General features: G+C 42.4%; 1 protein-coding gene across 2 annotated transcripts in view; it reads left to right on the top strand.

Moving 5' to 3' along the window:
• Positions 1-25000, top strand: part of SLC6A5 (solute carrier family 6 member 5) — a 108759-nt gene that overhangs the window by 9208 nt on the left and 74551 nt on the right. For both annotated transcript variants that reach the window (XM_075325544.1, XM_075325545.1), the window contains one exon: positions 10257-10388. In XM_075325544.1, coding sequence (XP_075181659.1) covers positions 10257-10388 — 132 coding nt within the window. The remainder of the gene's footprint in view (positions 1-10256; positions 10389-25000) is intronic.

Genomic DNA, 25000 nt, shown 5'->3' with positions numbered 1-25000 from the left:
TGTGATGGGGGACCGGTGTTATGGGGTGACAGGTGTGATGGGGTGACAGGTGTGATGGGGTGACAGGTGTGAAGGGGGACAGGTGTGATGGGTGACAGGTGTGATGGGGTGACAGGTGTGAAGGGGGACAGGTGTGATGGGGTGACAGGTGTGATGGGGTGACAGGTGTTATGGGGTGACAGGTGTGATGGGGTGACAGGTGTGAAGGTGGACAGGTGTGAAGGTGGACAGGTGTGATGGGGTGACAGGTGTGATGGGGTGACAGGTGTGATGGGGTGACAGGTGTGATGGGGTGACAGGTGTGAAGGGGGACAGGTGTGATGGGGTGACAGGTGTGATGGGGTGACAGGTGTGATGGGGTGACAGGTGTGAAGGGGGACAGGTGTGAAGGGGGACAGGTGTGAAGGGGGACAGGTGTGATGGGGTGACTGGTGTGATGGGGTGACTGGTGTGATGGGGTGACAGGTGTGATGGGGTGACAGGTGTGATGGGGTGACAGGTGTGAAGGGGGACAGGTGTGAAGGGTGACAGGTGTGATGGAGTGACAGGTGTTATGGAGTGACAGGTGTGATGGAGTGACAGGTGTGATGGAGTGACAGGTGTGATGGGGGACCGGTGTTATGGGGTGACAGGTGTGATGGAGTGACAGGTGTTATGGGGTGACAGGTGTGATGGAGTGACAGGTGTTATGGGGTGACAGGTGTGATGGAGTGACAGGTGTTATGGGGGGACAGGTGTGATGGAGTGACAGGTGTTATGGGGTGACAGGTGTCACAGGTGCGAGTTGACATCTCACCAATGACACACATGGCGCTGTGCACACAATCACAATACTGCAGTGCAGAGAACATCAGATTCTGCAGATTGTCAGGGAAAAGGTTAACGCTTCAAAGAGAAAAATGTGGCTTCAGGGCACAATGTAATACAATGAGACAAACACCCTGCTGTGTATTATGTACTGGTATTACAGTACACCATAATAAAACCGACAAAACACTGCAGCGTAAAACAAGCTCAGCCGAGCTCAGCATCCTATAATTACCATCACACATCAGGGCTGTATACAATATACTGTATATAATATACTGCTATCACATCACACATCAGGGCTGTATACAATATACTGTATATCATATACTGCTATCACATCACACATCAGGGCTGTATACAATATACTGTATATAATATACTGCTATCACATCACACATCAGGGCTGTATACAATATACTGTATATAATATACTGCTATCACATCACACATCAGGGCTGTATACAATATACTGTATATAATATACTGCTATCACATCACACATCAGGGCTGTATACAATATACTGTATATAATATACTGCTATCACATCACACATCAGGGCTGTATACAATGTACTGTATATAATATACTGCTATCACATCACACATCAGGGCTGTATACAATATACTATGTACAATATACTGCTATCACATCACACATCAGGGCTGTATACAATGTACTGTATACAATATACTGCTATCACATCACACATCAGGGCTATATACAATATACTGTATATAATATACTGCTATCACATCACACATCAGGGCTGTATACAATATACTGTATATAATATACTGCTATCACATCACACATCAGGGCTGTATACAATATACTGTATATAATATACTGCTATCACATCACACATCAGGGCTATATACAATATACTGTATATAATATACTGCTATCACATCACACATCAGGGCTGTATACAATATACTGCTATCACATCACACATCAGGGCTGTATACAATGTACTGTGTACAATATACTGCTATCACATCACACATCAGGGCTGTATACAATATACTGTATATAATATACTGCTATCACATCACACATCAGGGCTGTATACAATATACTGTATATAATATACTGCTATCACATCACACATCAGGGCTGTATACAATATACTGTATATAATATACTGCTATCACATCACACATCAGGGCTGTATACAATATACTGTATATAATATACTGCTATCACATCACACATCAGGGCTGTATACAATATACTGTGTACAATATACTGCTATCACATCACACATCAGGGCTGTATACAATATACTGTATATAATATACTGCTATCACATCACACATCAGGGCTGTATACAATGTACTGTGTACAATATACTGCTATCACATCACACATCAGGGATGTATACAATATACTGTGTACAATATACTGCTATCACATCACACATCAGGGCTGTATACAATGTACTGTGTACAATATACTGCTATCACATCACACATCAGGGCTGTATACAATGTACTGTGTACAATATACTGCTATCACATCACACATCAGGGCTGTATACAATATACTGTGTACAATATACTGCTATCACATCACACATCAGGGCTGTATACAATATACTGTGTACAATATACTGCTATCACATCACACATCAAGGCTGTATACAATATACTGTGTACAATATACTGCTATCGCATCACACATCAGGGCTGTATACTATATACTGCTATCACATCACACATCAGGGCTGTATACAATATACTGTGTACAATATACTGCTATCACATCACACATCAGGGCTGTATACAATATACTGCTATCACATCACACACCAGGGCTGTATACAATATACTGTATACAATATACTGCTATCACATCACACATCAGGGCTGTATACAATGTACTGTATATAATATACTGCTATCACATCACACATCAGGGCTGTATACAATGTACTGTATATAATATACTGCTATCACATCACACATCAGGGCTGTATACAATGTACTGTATATAATATACTGCTATCACATCACACATCAGGGCTGTATACAATGTACTGTGTACAATATACTGCTATCACATCACACATCAGGGCTGTATACAATGTACTATGTACTATATACTGCTATCACATCACACATCAGGGCTGTATACAATATACTGTGTACAATATACTGCTATCACATCACACATCAGGGCTGTATACAATGTACTGTGTACAATATACTGCTATCACATCACACATCAGGGCTGTATACAATATACTGTATATAATATACTGCTATCACATCACACATCAGGGCTGTATACAATATACTGTGCACAATATACTGCTATCACATCACACATCAAGGCTGTATACAATATACTGTGTACAATATACTGCTATCGCATCACACATCAGGGCTGTATACTATATACTGCTATCACATCACACATCAGGGCTGTATACAATATACTGTGTACAATATACTGCTATCACATCACACATCAGGGCTGTATACAATATACTGCTATCACATCACACACCAGGGCTGTATACAATATACTGTATATAATATACTGCTATCACATCACACATCAGGGCTGTATACAATGTACTGTATATAATATACTGCTATCACATCACACATCAGGGCTGTATACAATATACTGTATATAATATACTGCTATCACATCACACATCAGGGCTGTATACAATGTACTGTATATAATATACTGCTATCACATCACACATCAGGGCTGTATACAATATACTGTATATAATATACTGCTATCACATCACACATCAGGGCTGTATACAATGTACTGTATACAATATACTGCTATCACATCACACATCAGGGCTGTATACAATGTACTGTATATAATATACTGCTATCACATCACACATCAGGGCTGTATACAATGTACTGTATATAATATACTGCTATCACATCACACATCAGGGCTGTATACAATATACTGTATATAATATACTGCTATCACATCACACATCAGGGCTGTATACAATGTACTGTGTACAATATACTGCTATCACATCACACATCAGGGCTGTATACAATGTACTGTGTACAATATACTGCTATCACATCACACATCAGGGCTGTATACAATATACTGTGTACTATATACTGCTATCACATCACACATCAGGGCTGTATACAATGTACTGTATATAATATACTGCTATCACATCACACATCAGGGCTGTATACAATATACTGTGTACAATATACTGCTATCACATCACACATCAGGGCTGTATACAATGTACTGTATATAATATACTGCTATCACATCACACATCAGGGCTGTATACAATGTACTGTGTACAATATACTGCTATCACATCACACATCAGGGCTGTATACAATATACTGTATATAATATACTGCTATCACATCACACATCAGGGCTGTATACAATATACTGTATATAATATACTGCTATCACATCACACATCAGGGCTGTATACAATATACTGTATATAATATACTGCTATCACATCACACATCAGGGCTGTATACAATATACTGTGTACAATATACTGCTATCACATCACACATCAGGGCTGTATACAATATACTGTATATAATATACTGCTATCACATCACACATCAGGGCTGTATACAATGTACTGTGTACAATATACTGCTATCACATCACACATCAGGGCTGTATACAATATACTGTATATAATATACTGCTATCACATCACACATCAGGGCTGTATACAATATACTGTATACTATATACTGCTATCACATCACACATCAGGGCTGTATACAATGTACTGTGTACAATATACTGCTATCACATCACACATCAGGGCTGTATACAATATACTGTATATAATATACTGCTATCACATCACACATCAGGGCTGTATACAATATACTGTATATAATATACTGCTATCACATCACACATCAGGGCTGTATACAATATACTGTATACTATATACTGCTATCACATCACACATCAGGGCTGTATACAATGTACTGTGTAGTGCTCCTCCCCATTACTCTCCTGGGACAAGACTACGCCCAGCCTAATATCTGACATGTCTGTCTGGACCAAAAACACCATAAAAACGTCCGGCGCCACCAAGACTGAATGTCTGCTGAAGGCCAGACTCAGTTCCTGAAGGACCGCTTCGGCTTCTGGAGACAATGTGGCCATCATCGACTTCATACCTTTCAGGAGATCCATCAGAGGGGCTGCTATTAAGGCAAAATTAGGCACAAACCTCCGGTAGTAGCTCACAATGACCATGAACACTTTGACCTGTTTGAGAGAGGTCTTGGCCAACTGTGGATTGCCTCTACCTTATGTATTTTAGGTTTGATCTCACCCTTGCCTACAATGTAGCCCAAGCATTTGGCTTCCTCCTTCCCCATGGCACACTTCTTTGGGTTGATAGTAAAACTCGCCTTCCTTGGAGAATCAAGTATTGCCAGGACTTTGATTAGGTGACTTCTCCAAACTTGGCTGAATATTACGATTCATCCAGGTAGGCCATCTTTCTTGTGATATGTGGGGATCTAATACATGACCCTCTGGAAGATGACCAGATCTCCTTACTACCCAAACGGCATCTAGACATACAGGTAAAATCCATCTGGTGTCAAGAAAGCCATCTTCTCCTTGACATCTTGGGATAGGGGAATTTGACAATAACCTGTAATGAGGTCCATGGTGGTAATGTACCAAGCTCATAAGTTCATCCACATGAAGCATTAGGCATGTGTGAAACTTAGAGACCTCATTGAGCTTCTGGTGCTCATTTCAAAACTGCCACTCCATCTGGTTTTGGGACCAACAATTTGGGACAGGACCAGCCACTTTTGCACTCTTCTAAAACCCTCAGATTTAGCATCCACTTCACCTCCTTCAAGATCACCTCTCGGCGGTCTTCTGGAACCCAATAGGGTTTCAGGTTGATGTGTACATGAGGCTCTGTGAGCACCTTATGTTCTATGACCTGAATGGGACCTGGTAACTTTGAGACCAGCTGTTTCTGGGAGTGGGACAAGCTATGTGTCACTTTGGCATCTTCCAAGCTGACATTGGACTTGGCCACCAGACAAGGAACTTCTAAGCATTCCCTATCCTTCCAAGGCTTGATCAGGTTAACATGGTAGATCTGCTAAGGCTTACTTTTTTCTGGCTGGTGAGCTTTATAGATGACCTTGTCGTCTTTTTCCACCGCTTCATGTAGACCTTGCCACTTGGCCAGGAATATCCTCTCTACCGTTTTCATTAACACAAGAACCCAATCCTCAGGGTTTAACAGTCTCGTTTTGGCCAACCAATTACACATCCTTGACTGCACCTTGAGGAGGTGCTCCTTCACAATGGACATCACGTTGGCAATCCTCTTTTGCATCTGGGCCACAGGTCTATGACGCTTCTGTAGAGTGGGGACTCAATTTTCCCAAATTCTTTTGCCAGATCCATGAGTCCATGAGTGTTAACCGTAAAGCAATTCAAATATAGCGAAGCCTGTGGAGGTTTGGGGAACTTCCCTGATAGAGAACAGCAGGTAGAGTAGGAGACAGTCCCAGTCCTGGCCATCTTTTTAAACTGCCTTACTCAGCATGGCCTTTAAGGTTTTATTGAACCTTTCCACCATGCCATCTGTCTGTGTGGATGCTACACTGTGAGATCTGCAGTACCTTGCATAATTTTCTCATGAATTTTGATATGAAAGTGGTCCTTTGCTCTGTTAGCATCTCATTGGGTAGATCCATTCGAGAGAAGATATACACCAACTTCTATACTATACACTTTGCAGAGGAGTTTCTTAGCATCGCATCTGGGTTCCATGTAGTGTAATCAAGGACTAGTAATATATACTGATGTCCTCTGGTGGCCTTTACAAGGGGTCCCACCATATCCATCGCTATACTTTCAAATGGGACCTCAATGATGGGCAACGTAACTAGGAGGAGAGTGCAGAAATGGTCCACCAGGGAGGTCAGCTGGCACATGGGACAGGAACGATAATAGCTCTGTACAATTTGGGCTAATAATATTTCTGGAGGATCTTCTCCTGGGTTTTGTCTACCCCAGATGACCCCTCAACACATGAGAATGAGCTATGTCTAACACACTGCATTTGTAGGACCCTGGTACCAATAATTATTCTATTACTACACCTCTTACTTTGACCACTCTGTACAGCAGACTCATTCATTGTAAACTACGAGAACCAAATGTTGGCTCTTGAGAACCACCATTTATCACCGTCACATTTTCAAGGGCACATTTTAATGTTACATCCCTCAGTTGGGCGGTCACAATATTTCCCCTGGACAAATCCAGTTCAGGAGCATTAGCTTTGTGGCTTTGAGGGATGTTAGCTCATCCTCACCACCAGCCAACACAGCAAACGAAAACACGTTGGCTGTGGTAATGCAACAAGGTTCATCTAGTCATGACCTAGTTATCAGCCATGCTACCAGGGGACATTGCTTTCCACCACAGGTCCAAAACAAAGAGAAACCAGGTCCAAGAATTATAAAGTGCAATAAGTCCTTAACGACACACACTTCACGGGACGCAGTACCAAGTCCGTTTTTATGTCGATGCAGTCTGCTGGATAGTTCTTGGCGTTCCCATGTATACACCTCACCTTGACCATCTTCCCCAGGATTGTCACATGTGGAGTGTGGCCCTTATCAGGGTAACCAAGTTCCCGGAGTCCAGTTACCTGTGCACTGTTCCACATTTGTGGATTTTGTCCCCTTGTTTTGGGTGTTAGCCCCTCTTTGGGAACCCAAAAAAGTGATCTTACCACCTAGGCAATCCTAACCGCCTGGTATTTCTCCACTAGGCCCACCAGGTCATCTGCATTCTGGGGATCTCCCTGGGCAGCCCAGGATTGGACTGGCCTCAGTAGAGAGTGAATAAACCGACCATTATCAAACTTTCCACCATCTGGGCTGGGGAACAAGTATGTGGCTGTAACCATTGTTGTACCAAGTGCAGGAGGTCAAACATCTGGGACTGGGGAGGAACGTCCTTGAGACATGCCCAGATGAGCCAGGATCTCCTCCTTGAGCTCTCCGTACTCCTTGGTGTCCTGAAAGGTCAGGTAATAATACATCTTCTGAGGTTCAAATATGGGAGCAGAACCTTAACCCATTGTTCTGGAGGCAATTTCTCTTCCACTCTCTCGAACACTGTCAGGAACATTTTAGCATTATCCCCCAGAATCATCTTTTGCAACGCCCCTTTTACTGTTTCCTCACCTGCATCTTGTTGCTTCGGCTTGGGGGTGGTGCAGTTTCCTTGAGGCGGAGCGCCTCAGCCAAGAGCGTCGTCCGCTGCTTCTGCTCTTGTTACTGCTGATCTGTTGCATCAATAGTTTCCTACTGGACTTGCTGTTGCTGCTGCTTTTCCTGCTCTTGTTGCTGCTGCTTTTCCTGCTGTTGTCGCTGCTTTTGCTATTGTTGTTGATGCTGTTGCTGTTCCTGCTTTTGCTGCTGTTGTTGCTCTTGTTGCTGCTGTTGCTATTGTTGTTGATGCTGCTGTTGTTCCTGCTGTTGCTGTTGCTGCTGCTTTTCCTGCTGTTGCTACTTTTGTTGCTGCTGCTTTTCCTGCTCTTGTTGCTGCTGCTTTTCCTGCTGTTGTTGCTGCTTTTGCTATTGTTGTTGGTGCTGTTGCTGTTCCTGCTTTTCCTGCTGTTGTTGCTGCTGTTGCTATTGTTGCTGCTGCTGTTCCAGCTGTTGCTGTTGCTGTTGCTGCATGTTGGCCTGAACCAGCTGCTTGGTTAGCTCATCTATGGCTTCAGACTGGGTTTTAACAGATGAAGCTGCATTTACCCAAAACACACAGTCTTTCCAGCAATCACACTTGATTCTTGGGGTTCACCGTCCGCACTCTAAGCACCTATTGTAGGGATTCGTGCTCCTTGGCATACGGTACCATTCACACGGCCTTGAGTTATCTTTGTCCAAATCAGCAGATTTATTAAAGGGCATAAATCTGCACCATAATCAATTGTACAACCCTCTGGCATAAACACAAACATTACTTACAGCAAGATGGAATTGCAGCTGTATATTGCTCAGGCCAAAAGACTACTGCTACTCCAGCAGGATACAGCCAAACCCCCACTAGGTGGACGCAACACAGGTGCAGGTGGAGCCATTCACACTCACTTCCAAATATGGAGGAGGTGATGGCTGGATGGTAAAACTGCACACTGGTGGCTTTTGTTAGGCCTTGCTATCAGAGTTTCTGTCCCTACGTAGCGCGCAGTGGGGGTACGGCTTGGCAGCCCGCCTGATCTAATAGTATGGGCGTCACCTAATAGGCTGCGGGTTTGTGACTGTGCGTCTGCTAGTGTGAACAGTGCTCTATGCAAGCCACCAGTGTGCAGTTTTACCATCCAGCCATCACTTCCTCCATTGAGTGTGAATGGCTCCACCTGCACCTGTGTTGCCTCCACCTAGTGGGGGTTTAGCTGTATCCTGCTGGAGTAGCAGTAGTCTTTTGGCCTGAGCAATATACAGCTGCAATTCCATCTTGCTGTAAGTAATGATATTTTCTTTTTTGCTTTTTTATATCATAAACACAAACAAAAATAGTCCATACAGCAATTTGGCTCATCCGTTCAGATAACACAGTGTTTAGCCCGGCTCTGATCAGAACTGACCAGCACAGCAGGACTTTCCACCTGTCCACACAGACACTTTCTGAGCCTGGATATAAGGTAGGGAATGACTAGTCCCACAAAACTCTTCTGGTCGTTCCTAAAACCTGGGCCCAAAATCCAGGTCTGTTAAAGAAAAAAAAAACACCTGTCAGCACTATATGTGCTGGAGCCTGCTTCTTCAGGCATTCAGGCAGTACATTACTATGGCTTGTCCTGCTGAGTGTTGCCTTCTTTATTTTACTCTAGATTATTAGATGGATGGACGGACGGATGGATGGACAGACAGACAGACAGACATACAAACTGATAGATTGCTTGATAGATAGATAGATAGAGGGATAGATAGAGAGATAGATAGAAAAAGAGATAGATAGCTAGAGGGATAGATAGATAGATAGATAGAGGGATAGAAAAAGAGGTAGATATATAGAGGGATAGAAAAAGAGATAGATAGATAGAGGGATGGATAGATAGATAGAGGGATGGATAGATAGATAGAAAAAGAGATAGAGAGATAGATAGACAGATAGCTAGAGGGATAGATAGATAGAGGGATAGATAGATAGATAGAGGGATAGATAGATAGAGGGATAGATAGATGATATATAGATTGATAGATAGAGGGATAGATAGATAGATGATATATAGATTGATAGATTGATAGATAGAGGGATAGATAGAGGGATAGATGGATAGATGATATATAGATTGATAGATAGAGGGATAGATAGATACATTCCAGGTTCCGCACTCTTACGGCATCTTTCTGTCTTGCTTCTCTCCATCTTTTCTCAGGTGCTTTCCTTATTCCTTACTTGACCATGTTGGCTCTGGCAGGGATCCCCATTTTCCTTTTGGAGGTGTCACTTGGACAATTTGCCAGCCAGGGCCCCATCTCTGTGTGGAAAGCCATCCCAGCATTACAAGGTAAGTTTTGCGCTCGGCGTCTTTCGCACATTTCATTTCTTCTCTCTGTGTCTGGAGACGTTCCAGTGTTTCTTTGTATAATCACCTCTTATTTTTCATGTTGTTCTACCATCTTGGTCAGATTTATTTGCTACTGGTTGTACAACAATATTCTCTAAGATGTCTGTTCTGGCAGGTTTTGGCGTCACCTGTGCCGGGGCGGCCATACTGTTGTGTCTTGATGCTTTAAGCTAATTCTACTCTCCAGTGCTGGACTGTGGGAGAAAGTGAAGGCGACATTATGGAGGCGTGTGATTGCTGGTTGATTGTGGGTTTCCTTTGGAGGTGTTGAGAGCAGGACCATGGAGAAGACCAGATTGTATTTTAGGGACGACGTGTTGATATATATGTGCCGGCACTGCTGTAGACACTACTATGGGAAATATTTCATTGACCCTGCTATGGGGCTGCCACAATGTTATGGGTTATTTTGTGTGCTATTTTAAATTATATTAGTTGTATTTTTTATATTTGTCCCCGTGTTCAAGGTTTGGGTCTTCCTGATGTGTTCAGCTAATTCATCAGTTGCAATCTGTTTAAAAAGTCAAAACGTTTTTTGCAGAAATGTGCTCCAGTCCACACCCTCTCTCCACCGAGATTGGACCAGTCCACATCCTCCCTTTACCCAGATTGGACCAGTCCAGACCCTCCCTTCTCTTTGATTGGACCTGTCCACACACTCCCTCCACCTCGATTGCACCAGTTGCACACCCTTCCTCCACCCAGATTGGACCAGTCCACACCTTTCCTCCACCCAGATTGGACCAGTCCACATCCTCACTCTACCCAGATTGGACCAGTCTACACCTCCCTTCCATCCAGATTGGACCAGTCCACACCCTTCCTCCACCCAGATTACACCAGTCCACACCCTCTCTCCACCCAGATTGGACCAGTCCACACCCTTCCTCCACCTAGGTTGGACCAGTCCACACCCTCTCTCCACACAGATTGGACCAGTCCACACCCTTCCTCCACCTAGATTGGACCAGTCCACACCTTCCCTCCTCCCAGATTGGACCAGTCCACATCCTCTCTCCACACAGATTGGACCAGTCCACACCCTTCCTCTTCACCTTTCCTCCATCCAGATTGGACCAGTCCACACCATTCCTTCACCCAGATTGGACCAGTCCACACCCTCCCTCCACCCAGATTGGACTAATCCACACCCTCCCTCCACCCAGATTGGACCAGTCCACACCCTCCCTCCACCCAGATTGGACCAGTCCATACCCTCTCTCCACCCAGATTGGACCAGTCCACACCCTTCCTCCACCCAGATTACACCAGTCCACACCCTCCCTCCTCCCAGATTGGACCAGTCCACACCCTTCCTCCTCCCAGATTACACCAGTCCACACCCTTCCTCCTCCCAGATTGGACCAGTCCACACCCTTCCTCCACCCAGATTACGCCAGTCCACACCCTCCCTCCTCCCAGATTGGACCAGTCCACACCCTTCCTCCACCCAGATTACGCCAGTCCACACCCTCCCTCCTCCCAGATTGGACCAGTCCACACCCTTCCTCCACCCAGATTGATTTTTTGCACTCCTTAAATTTTTGAACAAGTTTTGTGACATTTATATCTGAAAATGCAACTTTTTGAAATAAAAAGTCACAAAACAAGTTAAAGATTAAAAAAATATAAAGAGTATTTTTCATTTTGGTGCAAATAAGTCAATGAATAACCCAAAAAAAAAAAGAAAAGAAGATTGAGAGCCTAAAACTAAATACAGAAATTTTGAGGTGCAGTCTGGATTATGATGAAGGAGGGGAAGGTTTGTATCTGAATATTTGTTGTTGTCCATTATTATCATAATTTTGGATCAGGAATGGCGTTTAGACGTTATAGGAGTCATCTAACCCTTACATGCTATTTCAACTTTTCTAAGTGCCACAAAGCCTATCCTTTGGGATCTGGATTACCCCCATGGCGTGCCTCTTTATTGTGGAACTTTTGCTGTTATTATTCCTTTGTTGGTAATTTGCTGTTTTGCTTGTTTTGTTTTTTTTTTATACATGAGGTTCTTTGCTTACAAACATTGAGAAACATTTTTTTTAGATGAAACAAAAGACTTCAGAGAAGTCCGATCATTCGGAGGATTCCCCAGAACTTCTGCATTCAGAAATAATAAACTCTATCTTCGAAGAGCTATCATTTGGGGTCCCAGTCATTATTTTCTATGACATTGTCTCATCAGTGATGGGATTATCCTTATTCCGAAACGTGTATTAGTATTAGGTATACGGTTACCAACTGTGCCACACGACAGGCCGTCTCCATTACCTTCATGTGATTACTGCCTAGTCTCATTCCTGATTGTCTGGACTTTATCCTAGACTTTTATGTGTTTTATGTTCTATATTCTATACCTTGTATCCTTTCTCCACTTGATCATGTTGTTTATATAGTCTCTATTGCACTGAATGCTTTTTTTCTTTGGATACATTAATAGCAGTTTTATATGTGTTCTGGATCAGAACAAAAAAAAGACAGTTGCACTCTGAAATGCTAAAACATGCAAACAATAAATGTAGGACTATAGGTATGCATTACTGCTTAAGGAAATCTAAGAAAAATTGAGATATTTAGCATACAAAAATGGCCGTTTCTATATCTGCCCAGTAGCTTGGATCACAAGCTGCTTAGACGACATCTCTTTAGTGCCTTAAATATTATAAATATTATAAAGCTTCTCTCTGACTATATAGCCTGCGTTACAGGACACTTTATGGTGGAGTGATACTGCCAAGGGTGCCGCTTTAGGGCCAAAACGCAACACTTAAAGGAGCCAAACGCTGCTGTCATTAAATGAATTTTGAGTCTTGCTGATTTCTATAAAAGTCCTGGTTCCGGCTGAAACCTTTCAATGGAAACTTTATGGATTGAGTTTCCATGCAAAGTAACTCTACCTAATGCCAATATCACCCAGGTAGTATGCCAAAAAATGTCTTGAGTGTCGTGGATTGGGGATTGGGTTTCCATGCAGAGCAGAGCCCCTAATGCCAATATCGCCACGTACTATGCCAAGGGTTGGCTTTAGTGGCATGGGATTGGGTTTCCATGCAAATTAACTTTGCCTAATGCTATTATCACTATGTAATGTGGGTTGGTTTGAGAGTCAAAAATAATTTGTCTGCATATTCTTACCTTGCAGATGAAGATTGACAGTAGACCTTGTCCTATCTCTGAACCTAGGACACACTGTGCAGTTAATAGGATGAGGAATACAAGTGTTTGTGTAGTGTATTTGTATTTTCTGGGGTTTATCCTTTTGGATGTTCTCTAGGATATTTTCTCTTGTCGTATTTGCATTTAAAGGGGTGGTCCGAAATGAATAATGATTTTCATCCTAAGTGACTATTTATAATAGTAATCTAATAGCTTTTCTAATATGCACAAATTAAAAAGTGCCCATCGTTCCCTCTCCAATCTGAATGCTTTCTTTATTAATTTTTTTTTTACCTACTTCTGGTTTGATGATGTTCCATTTGAGAGCCCCAGTGCATGCTGGGATACTCAAATAGGATGTCATGGAGGGCAATGGCTGGGGGTCACTATAGACTGACCTCTGTTTTAAGGGCTGGGCAAGTTCCTGCTGTACTGAGCATGCACCATTTGTCAAGTATCCCAGCATGCAATGGGGGTTCTCAGACGGGATGTCATCGGGGGCTAGGGGCAGAAGCAGCAGCAGTGACTCCTAGCCTCTGCCCCCCAACAACATGAGGGGCCGAGCCTGTGGGTTACTGCTGCCGCCATTGCCCCCACCCTGAAGAAATGAAGCATCATCAGTGACCTCTGCTTCAGAGGCAGGGCTCATCCCTGCTGTACTGAGCGAGCATGTGCCATTTGGCAAGTATCTCAGCATGCACTGGGGGTTCTCAAACTGGACGTCATGGAACGGCTGAGTCAGGGGGGAAGGGGGGGTCACTGCTGCTGCCTCTGCCCCCAGCCTTAAATGAAGCATCATCAGTGACCTCTGTTTCAGGGGCAGGGCTCATCCCTGCTGTACTGAGCATGTGCAATTTGTCAAGTATCCCAGCATACACCGGGGGTTCTCAAACTGGACATCATGGGACGGCTGAGTCGGGGGGAGGGGGGGGTGTCACTGCTGCTGACGCTTAATTTTAGGGTGGGGGCAGAGGCAGCGGCAGTGACCCCCCCAACTCAGCAGTCCCATGACGTCCAGTTTGAGAGCCCCCAGTGCATACTGGGATATTTGACAACTGGCACATGCTCAGTACAGCCGAGACTCGTCCAGCCTCTGAAAGAGAGGTCACTGATGACGCTTAATTTTAGGGTGGGGGCAGAGGCATCAGTGACCTCTCTTTCAGAGGCTGGACGAGTCTCGGCTGTACTGAGCATGTGCCAGTTGTCAAATATCCCAGTATGCACTGGGGGCTCTCAAACTGGATGTCATGGGACTGCTGAGTTGGGGGGGTCACTGCCGTTGCCTCTGCCCCCATCCTGAAATGAAGCGTCATCAGTGACCTCCGTTTCATAGACTGGACGAGTCTCGGCTCTACTGAGAATGTGCTGGTTGTCAAATATCCCAGCATGCACTGGGGGCTGTCAAACTGAACATCTTCAAGCCAAAAGTAGGTATGAAAAAATAATAATAAATAAAGCAGTTTCATTAGAGAAGAAACAATGGGGACTTTTTAATGGAAGCATATTAAAAAAGCTATCGGATTATCACTGTAGGATGGCAATCATTATTAGTTTTGCCCATTTAAGTTCCTTTAAATGCTACTAAAGATAATTGTTGTGTTTCATTTTTTTTGCCTTTTCTGCAGCAAACACCAGTTTTATTAATATGTCTCATTCTAAAAAAATGTCGTCTATATACCTTCTACTTCACATCCTCTGATTCCTTTCACTGTCGGATACATTGTATCCAATCTATAGTTAATGTGTCCTGGATCACTCTGTATTATAGCAGATGCACTGTAAGTCCCGCATTATACACATCCTGGCCTTGTCGTCGCTATCATTTCTACATTGTGTAGCATTGTTATTAGATGACCCTGTGTATGGGGCTGATATTTGGTCATAGAAAAGGAAATATAACAGTATCCAAAAAGCCTGTTAAATAGTTCCAGCTTTATTGTTGATGAATGAAAACAATGCGGCTGCAGATACTTTACCATGAAAAGAAATATATGCTAACGCGTTTCAGGCCAATTATGACCCTTAGTTGTAGCATAGTCAAATTTAGTCATGGTATGATAGTATTTCATAAGGACCTTATATGATATTATTTATACTCACTGCTATGTTTTAAGAGGGTGGCATTTGTAGCAGTAGTTTAAGCTGCTGTATGGACGTTATTTGGGCACCAAATGCTCTGATGTAGTTAATTACCTACCATAGTATGGTTATTTGGACAATAGAATAACGTGCCACTTATAGGGAGGAGGGTATAGCCCACCATCAAACAGCCAAATCTTCCTGTATACTAACAGGCAAAAGGGTAACAATGATTTGACCTTTTGACTTTCAGTCTCCATATCTCACCATTCTCTACAGCTTTCAGCGGGAAATGACCTTCATTTTATAGACAATCATCTTGGCTATCTCATATATAAATGTGACTTTCAGCTATTTAGCATATGATTAGTTATGCAGATTATTCTCATGTCACTGCATTTGTTACTGTTATTTCAGTTATTTATTGCTTTTTATGGTGGAATAATCTTTTTCTTCCTTTATGCTACAAATCACAACCTGTTCTCACATTCCCTAATAGCTCAGTGTGTTATTAGGTTGATTCCCAAGTGAAAGGTCACTGGTGCTAATAGAGGAGCAGCCATGAAGATTTCCAAGAAAAGCAAAGCAGCATCATCCAGCTCATCGATAGCGGTCTCTCAGCCAAGAAAATTGCCAAACTGCATCATGTGAGGCCATGACAGGTAGAAGAATAGGAAATAAAGACCGTCCATCCATTCAAAAGCCAAGAGGCGACGTCCAGGCAAAATATTGGAGTCAACAAGTCGCTCATCACAAGGTCTATCAGTTCTGGAGACATAAACCCGGCAGTGGAGGCGGCTCGTCTGCTTCATAATAGTGAGATCACAGACGTCCATACAAGCACCGAGCGACGCGCGTTACACAAGTCTGGAATGGTGGCCCGAAAAAAGGTGAAGCCTCAACTTCAATATCATCATAAGAAGCGTCGGCTCGAGATTACAAACAAGTAAGAAATGTGGAAGATTGGAAACAGGAGAATTGGAGCAATGAGATGAAAGTCAATAGACGGCTCTGATGGGGGAAATGGGTCTGGAAGAAACAAGGGACAAAGGGGCGAACGGATCGAGAAATCGAAGGAACTGTCCAGTTGGGTGGAGGAGGCCGGATGATATGGGGACCTTTCACAGCCAAAGGCGTTGGATACTTGTCCAGGATGGATGGTGGTCTCAGTGCTGAGTTATATGTGATGATCCTACAAGACGAGTTACTTCACACACTTGAGTACTATGGGTATGAAAAGGACGACATAATGTTCCAGCAGGACAATGACCAGAAGCATACGGTGAGATTGGAGAAGAAATGGATCAATGACCATGAAGTAGTGGAGCTGGATTGTCCCCACAGTCCCCAGACCTCAACCCAATCCAACACTTGTGAAAGCTCTATACATCCCCAAATGAGACAACCAGTATACACCAATATTGCAGTGACATGACGAGAATCTGCATAACTAATCATATGCTAAATAGCTGCAAGTCACATTTATGTATGAGGTAGCCAAGATGATTATCTATAAAATGAAAGTCGTCTCACGCTCAAAGCTGTAGTAGATGGTGAGATATGGAGCCTCAAAGTCAAAAGTGCAAAATATTGTTACCCTTTTGCTTGTCAGTGTATCAATTTCATATTGTGAGTATATCCTATAAATTTAGGATAAAATGTTAATATCTGAATACCCTTCGTTTCTTTTTTGGCTATTGGTTTTGGTCATTTTGCTTTTGTATTAGGGATCTGGTTCCTTCAATAATAAAACACTGTTTAGGTATCTCCCTCCTATAACAAGACCATCGTGATCTATGATATTACGGTATTTGCTATAAAGCTGATTGGCAGTTTCCTGCCTATGCACACTCTGCACAGAGAGCTGACAATCAGTGGCCAGGGGTGGCGCTATACAAGGCTCAGCATTCAGATAACTGGTAGATCTGCATCAGATAAAACATTGATTTTAGCAAAATTGCAACAAGCAGCTCAGTAAGCGACACATCACTGAAATCAGGGTCTCTGTCTCTACATTGTGCTTCTCTCAGATGCTGCAGCAAAAAAACCTGGTGACAGATTCCCTTTTCATAAGACTTACATTATCCACTTTTTGTCTAATTTTTAACCAGATTAACCCTGATACAACCCCTGATGTTCCCTTTGGAAACAAGTGATTTCTGTGTTACACTCTACCATGATGCTCATTGATTTCTATGGGCTTTTTTATTGCACTGACCTTGGGTGGTGCTGGAGACGCTGCTGGGCTATAAATGTCTGTGGTTGGTGAGATTTCTCATTGAAAAGATTAAAGGGACTGTATCAGCACAAAATCACTGTTCAAACCAAGCTCAGGAATCCGCTGCACACTTTGCATGGTTGCATCTTCCCATGTACCTGAAAGCTCTGACCATACAGAAGGACAGAAGACAGAGAAGCCTGGCAATAGATGGAAAATAGTTAGCTTAGTTTGATCAGTCCTTTTCTGCCCTTTAATCACTGCTTTTTATGCATCAGTTCTTTTCTGCCCTTTAATTGCTGCATTTTATGCATCAGTTCTTTTCTGCCCTTTAATCGCTGCTTTTTATATATCAGTCCCTTTCTGTCCTTTAGTTACTGCTTTTTACGTATCAGTCCTTTTCTGCCTTTTAATCGCTGCTTTTTACGTATCAGTCCCTTTCTGCCCTTTAGTTACTACTTTTTATGTCAGTCCCTTTCTGCCTTTTAATCGCTGCTTTTTATGTACAGTGCTTTGTGAAAGTATTCGACCCCCTTGAATTTTTCAACCTTTTCCCACATTTCAGGTTCAAAAATAAAGATAAAAAATGTTAATGTTCTGGTGAAGAATCAACAAGTGGGACACAATTGTGAAGTTGAATGAAATTTATTGCTTATTTTACACTTTTTTTTTAAAAATAAATAACTGTAAATTGGGGCGTGCAATATTATTCATCCCCTTTACTTTCAGTGCAGCAAACTCACTCCAGAAGTTGATTGAGGATCTCTGAATGATCCAATGTTGTCCTAAATGACTGATGATGATAAATATAAGCCCCTGTGTGTAATCAAGTCTCCGTATAAATGCCCCTGCTCTGTGATAGTCTCAGTGTTCTGTGTAAAGCACAGAGAGCATCATGAAGACCAAGGAACACAACAGGCAGGTCCGTGATACTGTTGTGGAGAAGTTTAAAGCCAGATTTGGTTACAAAAAGATTTCCAAAACATCCCAAGAAGCACTGTGCAAGCGATCATATTGAAATCAAAGAAGTATCATACCACTGCAAATCTACCAAGACCCGGCCGTCCATCAGAGATGCAGCCAAGAGGCCATGATCACTCTGGATGAACTGCAGAGATCTACAGCTGAGGTGGGAGAGTCTGTCCATACAGGGGTGGGATTCAGCCGGTTCTGTCCGGTTCTGGAGAACCGGTTGTTAAAATAGCAGCCGGTTCCCAGAACCGGCAAGAAACAGCTCCGGCGACCGGTTCCCTGTATTCATTTGTGTTAGTGTCTCTTTAAGACACTAGCACAAATGAATCCCCATACCTCCGCGCCGCACTTCCGGGTACAGTGGAGCCTGTCTGCTCCCTGACCCGGCGTGCAGTGACACGTTGACGCTGCAGAGGTGATGGCAGTGTGAGGAGGTAGCTCCTCCTACTGCCGTCTGTCAGCGTCAGAGTGTAGAAACGAGCCGCGGAGGAGGACGGAAGACAGGAGAAGCTGCCGGTGCCTCAGGGGAAAGGGGCCATAATGGGATGGGATCTGCAGGGGAAAGAAGCCATAATGGGATGGGATCTGCAGGGGAAAGAGGCCATAATGGGATGGGATCTGCAGGGGAAAGAGGCCATATTGGGATCGGATCTGCAGGGGGAAAGAGGCCATAATGGGATGGGATCTGCAGGGGAAAGGGGCCATAATGGGATGGAATCTGCAGGGGAAAGGGGCCATAATGGGATGGGATCTGCAGGGGAAAGAGGCCATAATGAGATGGGATCTGCAGGGGAAAGAGGCCATAATGGCATGGGATCTGCAGGGGAACGGGGCCATATTGGGACCGGATCTGCAGGAGGAAAGAGGCCATAATGGGATGGGATCTGCAGGGGAAAGAGGCCATAATGGGATGGGATCTGCAGGGGAAAGAGGCCATAATGGGATGGGATCTGCAGGGGAAAGAGGCCATAATGGCATGGGATCTGCAGGGGAACGGGGCCATATTGGGACCGGATCTGCAGGAGGAAAGAGGCCATAATGGGATGGGATCTGCAGGGGAAAGAGGCCATAATGGGATGGGATCTGCAGGGGAAAGAGGCCATAATGGGATGGGATCTGCAGGGAAAGAGGCCATAATGGGATGGGATCTGCAGGGGAAAGGAGCCACATGGGATGGGATCTGTATGGGGAAGGTCGTCCGTTCCAATTTTAACAGGGCTCCTTTAGTAATAATTTTTAAAAACTGTATAAAAATCATTTAATACAATATGACTGACAGTCACTGGAACAACTGGTGCTGGACAGGAGAGTGAAGGTATATGAGGGGAAGGAGATTTTACTTTAAATTACTTGTATTTTTTTGGTTGAGGAAAGTGCGTGAAAATGGGTGTGGCTAACAAAATGGGTGTGGTTACAGAATGGGTGTGGTTTTCAAATGGGCGGGGTTTACAGAGAACCTGTTGTTAAAAATTTGAATCCCACCCCTGTGTCCATAGGACAACAATCAGTCATACACTGCACAAATCTGGCCTTTATGGAAGAGTGGCAAGAAGAAAGCCATTTCTCAAAGATATCCATAAAAAGTGTCATTTACAGTTTGCCACAAGCCACCTGGGAGACACCAAACATGCGGAAGAAGGTGCTTTGGTCAGATGAAACCAAAATCAAACTTCTTGGGCACAATGCCAAACGATATGTTTGACATAAAAGCAACACATCTCATCATCATGAACACACCATCCCCACTGTCAAACATGGTGGTGGCAGCATCATGATTTGGGCCTGCTTTTCTTCAGCAGGGACAGGGAAGATGGAAGATGGATGGAGCCAAATACAGGACCATTCTTGAAGAAAACCTGTTGGAGTCTGCAAAAGACCTGAGACGGACGGATATTTGTCTTCCAACAAGGCAATGATCCCAAACATAAAGCAAAATCTACAATGGAATGGTTCACAAATAAACGTATCCATGTGTTAGAATGGCCAAGTCACAGTCCAGACCTGAACCCAATCGAAAATCTGTGGAAAGAGCTGAAAACTGCTGTTCACAAACGCCTCCATCCAACCTCACTCAGCTCCAGCTGTTTACAAAGGAAGAATGGGCGAGAATTTCAGTCTCTCGATGAGCAAAACTGATAGACACATACCCCAAGAGACTTGTGCTGTAATCGCAGCAAAAGGTGGTGATACAAAGTATTAATTTACAGGGGATAAATAATATTGCACGCCACAATTTTCAGTTATTTATTTTTTAAAAAGTTTAAAATAAACAATACATTTCGTTCAACTTCACAATTGTGTCCACTTGTTGTTGATTCTTCACCAGAACATTAACATTTTTATCTTTGTTTGAAGCCTGAAATGTGGGAAACGGTTGAAAAATTCAAGGGGGCCGAATATTTTCGCAAGGCACCGTATCAGTCCCTTATTGCCCTTAAATCACTGCTTTTTATATATCAGTCTCTTTTTGCCCTTTAATCGCAGCTTTTTATCTATCAGTCCTTTTCTGCTCTTTAATCACAGCTTTTTATGTATGAGTCCTTGTTTGCCCTTTTTATTCTCTGCTTTTTATGTATCAGTCCTTTTTTGCCCTTTAATCACTGCTTTTTAGGTATCAATCCTGTTTTGCACTTTTTTTTTCCACTGCTTTTTATGTATCAGTCCTTTACTGCCCTTTAATTGCTGCTTTTCCATTTACACATGTGGTTCCGTTGAGTTCTAGAACCTTTACATTGTTGGGGTTTTTTTTGCTATATTTTTGCTGCAGACACTTTTTAAGTCAATCACTTTTTTTTTCTAATCTGTTAGTGATAGAATCGTCTCCATCACTATCACATCCTCTGTTTTCTCCCTGTAGTTTCTTTTCTGGATTTCGCATAGATTAATGGTTTGGTGAGAAAGTCCTTACTCTGATTTATCTCTAATATATCCATTGTAATTCCTAAATCTCTAAGTAACTATTATTATATGACATCTTTTTATTGGTTTTACATCTGATTGTTACTTTTCCACTTGTGTGTTCCAGTCTTTTACTCTTCTTTTCTCATTTGATAGCTACTTATTGTTTTTGCTCAGTTGTATCTATTTGTTATCTTCTAGTTTTTTATTTCAAGTATCCGGGGATCCAGGTGATAAATCTACTTTTATTATCCGTTTGTAATAATTTATATATTCATTATCAGTCTGAAATATATAAAAGATTAACGTATACGTTCTAGATTTCCCATATTTTTTAGTTTAGCGCTCACATGTTGAGTTATCTTGTAGATCACCAAGGTTTCTTCCAGGTTATTATATGTTCTAGATTTCAAATTTTTATCCTGATTTTGACACAATTTCCTCATTATTCTTTTTCTGATTGATGTAAAATCTGGATTTCTTACTTTTAGTTTCTTGATTTATATAGATAATTTCTGTCATAAGCGTTGGTGATTCTTCTTCTGGATCCTCCAGAGCGACATCATTCTGTTACGGATGTTCTAGATTCACAGTTTTGTATCTACATATTCAGATCACATCTCTGTAATGTAGAATCTGGATTCCCACATGTTTTCTCAGATGTAGATCTAAATTCTTAAAGTCCAGATTCCCAATATCCAGATAGATAGCTAGATAGAGGGATAGATAGATAGATAGATAGATAGAGGGATAGATAGATAGATAGATAGACAGGGGATAGATAGATAGCTAGATAGAGGGATAGATAGATAGAGGGATAGATAGATAGATAGATAGAGGGATAGAGGGATAGATAGATAGAGGGATAGATAGATAGATAGATAGAGGGATAGAGGGATAGATAGATAGATAGAGGGATAGATAGATAGATGATAGAGGGATAGATAGAGGGATAGATAGATAGATAGATGATAGAGGGATAGATAGAGGGATAGATAGATAGATAGATAGACAGGGGATAGATAGATAGCTAGATAGAGGGATAGATAGATAGATAGATAGAGGGATAGATAGATAGATAGATAGATAGAGGGATAGATAGATAGATAGACAGGGGATAGATAGATAGCTAGATAGAGGGATAGATAGATAGAGGGATAGATAGATAGAGGGATAGATAGATAGATAGATAGAGGGATAGATAGATAGATAGATGATAGAGGGATAGATAGAGGGATAGATAGATAGATAGATAGATGATAGATAGATAGATAGAGGGATAGATAGATAGATAGATAGACAGGGGATAGATAGATAGCTAGATAGAGGGATAGATAGATAGATAGAGGGATAGATAGATAGAGGGATAGATAGATAGAGGGATAGATAGATAGAGGGATAGATAGATAGATAGATAGAGGGATAGATAGATAGAGGGATAGATAGATAGATAGATAGATAGAGGGATAGATAGATAGATAGAGGGATAGATAGATAGAGGGATAGATAGATAGATAGACAGGGGATAGATAGCTAGATAGAGGGATAGAGGGATAGATAGATAGATAGAGGGATAGATAGATAGAGGGATAGAGGAATAGATAGATAGAGGGATAGATAGATAGATAGATAGATAGATAGATAGAGGGATAGATAGAGGGATAGATAGATAGATGATAGAGGGATAGATAGAGGGATAGATAGATAGATAGATGATAGAGGGATAGATAGAGGGATAGATAGATAGATAGAGGGATAGATAGATAGATAGATAGATAGATAGAGGGATAGATAGATAGATAGAGGGATAGATAGATAGATAGATAGATAGAGGGATAGATAGATAGATAGAGGGATAGATAGATAGATAGATAGAGGGATAGATAGATAGATAGATAGAGGGATAGAGGGATAGATAGATAGAGAGATAGATAGATAGATAGATAGATAGATAGAGGGATAGATAGAGGGATAGATAGATAGATGATAGAGGGATAGATAGAGGGATAGATAGATAGATAGATGATAGAGGGATAGATAGAGGGATAGATAGATAGATAGAGGGATAGATAGATAGATAGATAGATGGATAGAGGGATAGATAGATAAATAGATAGATAGACAGGGGATAGATAGATAGCTAGATAGAGGGATAGATAGATAGAGGGATAGATAGATAGATAGAGGGATAGATAGAGGGATAGATAGATAGATGATAGAGGGATAGATAGAGGGATAGATAGATAGATGATAGATAGATAGATAGAGGGATAGATAGATAGATAGATAGATAGCTAGATAGAGGGATAGATAGATAGAGGGATAGATAGATAGAGGGATAGATAGATAGATAGATAGAGGGATAGATAGATAGATAGATAGATAGATAGAGGGATAGATAGATAGATAGATAGATAGATAGATAGATAGAGGGATAGATAGATAGATAGATAGATAGAGGGATAGATAGATAGATAGAGGGATAGATAGATAGATAGACAGGGGATAGATAGATACCCCCTGATAGATCTACACCCTGCACAGTCTCATTCAGAGCCACGTCCACAATACAAAGCATGGGAAGATATACGCCTGCTTTGTAGACTTTAAAAAGGCCTTTGACTCAGTGTGGCACCCGGGCTTGTTCTTGAAACTGCTGGAAAGCGGAATAGGAGGAAAGACCTACGATGTCATCAAAAGCTCCTACACCGAGAACCTCTGCAGCGTGAGTGTGAACGGTAGAAGAACGGCTTATTTCCAGCAGAGCCGAGGAGTCAGACAGGGCTGCAGCCTAAGTCCAACGCTCTTCAATATTTACATCAATGAGCTGGCTGCTGCTCTGGAATCTTCACCTGCTCCAGGTCTCACACTCCATGATGCCCAGGTGAAATTCTTGCTCTATGCAGATGACCTACTGCTGGTGTCACCAACCGAGAAAGGTCTCCAAGACAACCTACAGATCTTGGAGAAATTCAGCTCCACATGGGCACTACCGATCAATCTAAAGAAAACCAACATCATGGTGTTCCAGAAGAGAAAAAGAAGATTTGACCAGCATCCTTCATTTGTCGTAAACGGCTGCACTCTAACAGGAACAGACAAATACACCTACTTGGGCCTGGAAATTCACCAGTCAGGGAGCTTCAAACAAGCCATAGAGACCCTGAAAAACAAGGCCTGCAAAACCTTTTATGCCATCCGAAGGAAATTGTATCATCTGAAGCCACCA

The sequence above is a fragment of the Anomaloglossus baeobatrachus genome, chromosome 10 (genome assembly GCF_048569485.1).
Source record: "Anomaloglossus baeobatrachus isolate aAnoBae1 chromosome 10, aAnoBae1.hap1, whole genome shotgun sequence".
NCBI lineage: Eukaryota > Metazoa > Chordata > Amphibia > Anura > Aromobatidae > Anomaloglossus > Anomaloglossus baeobatrachus.
Note: the sequence above shows the minus strand (reverse complement) of the source record. Positions and strands in the feature narration are given on the sequence as shown.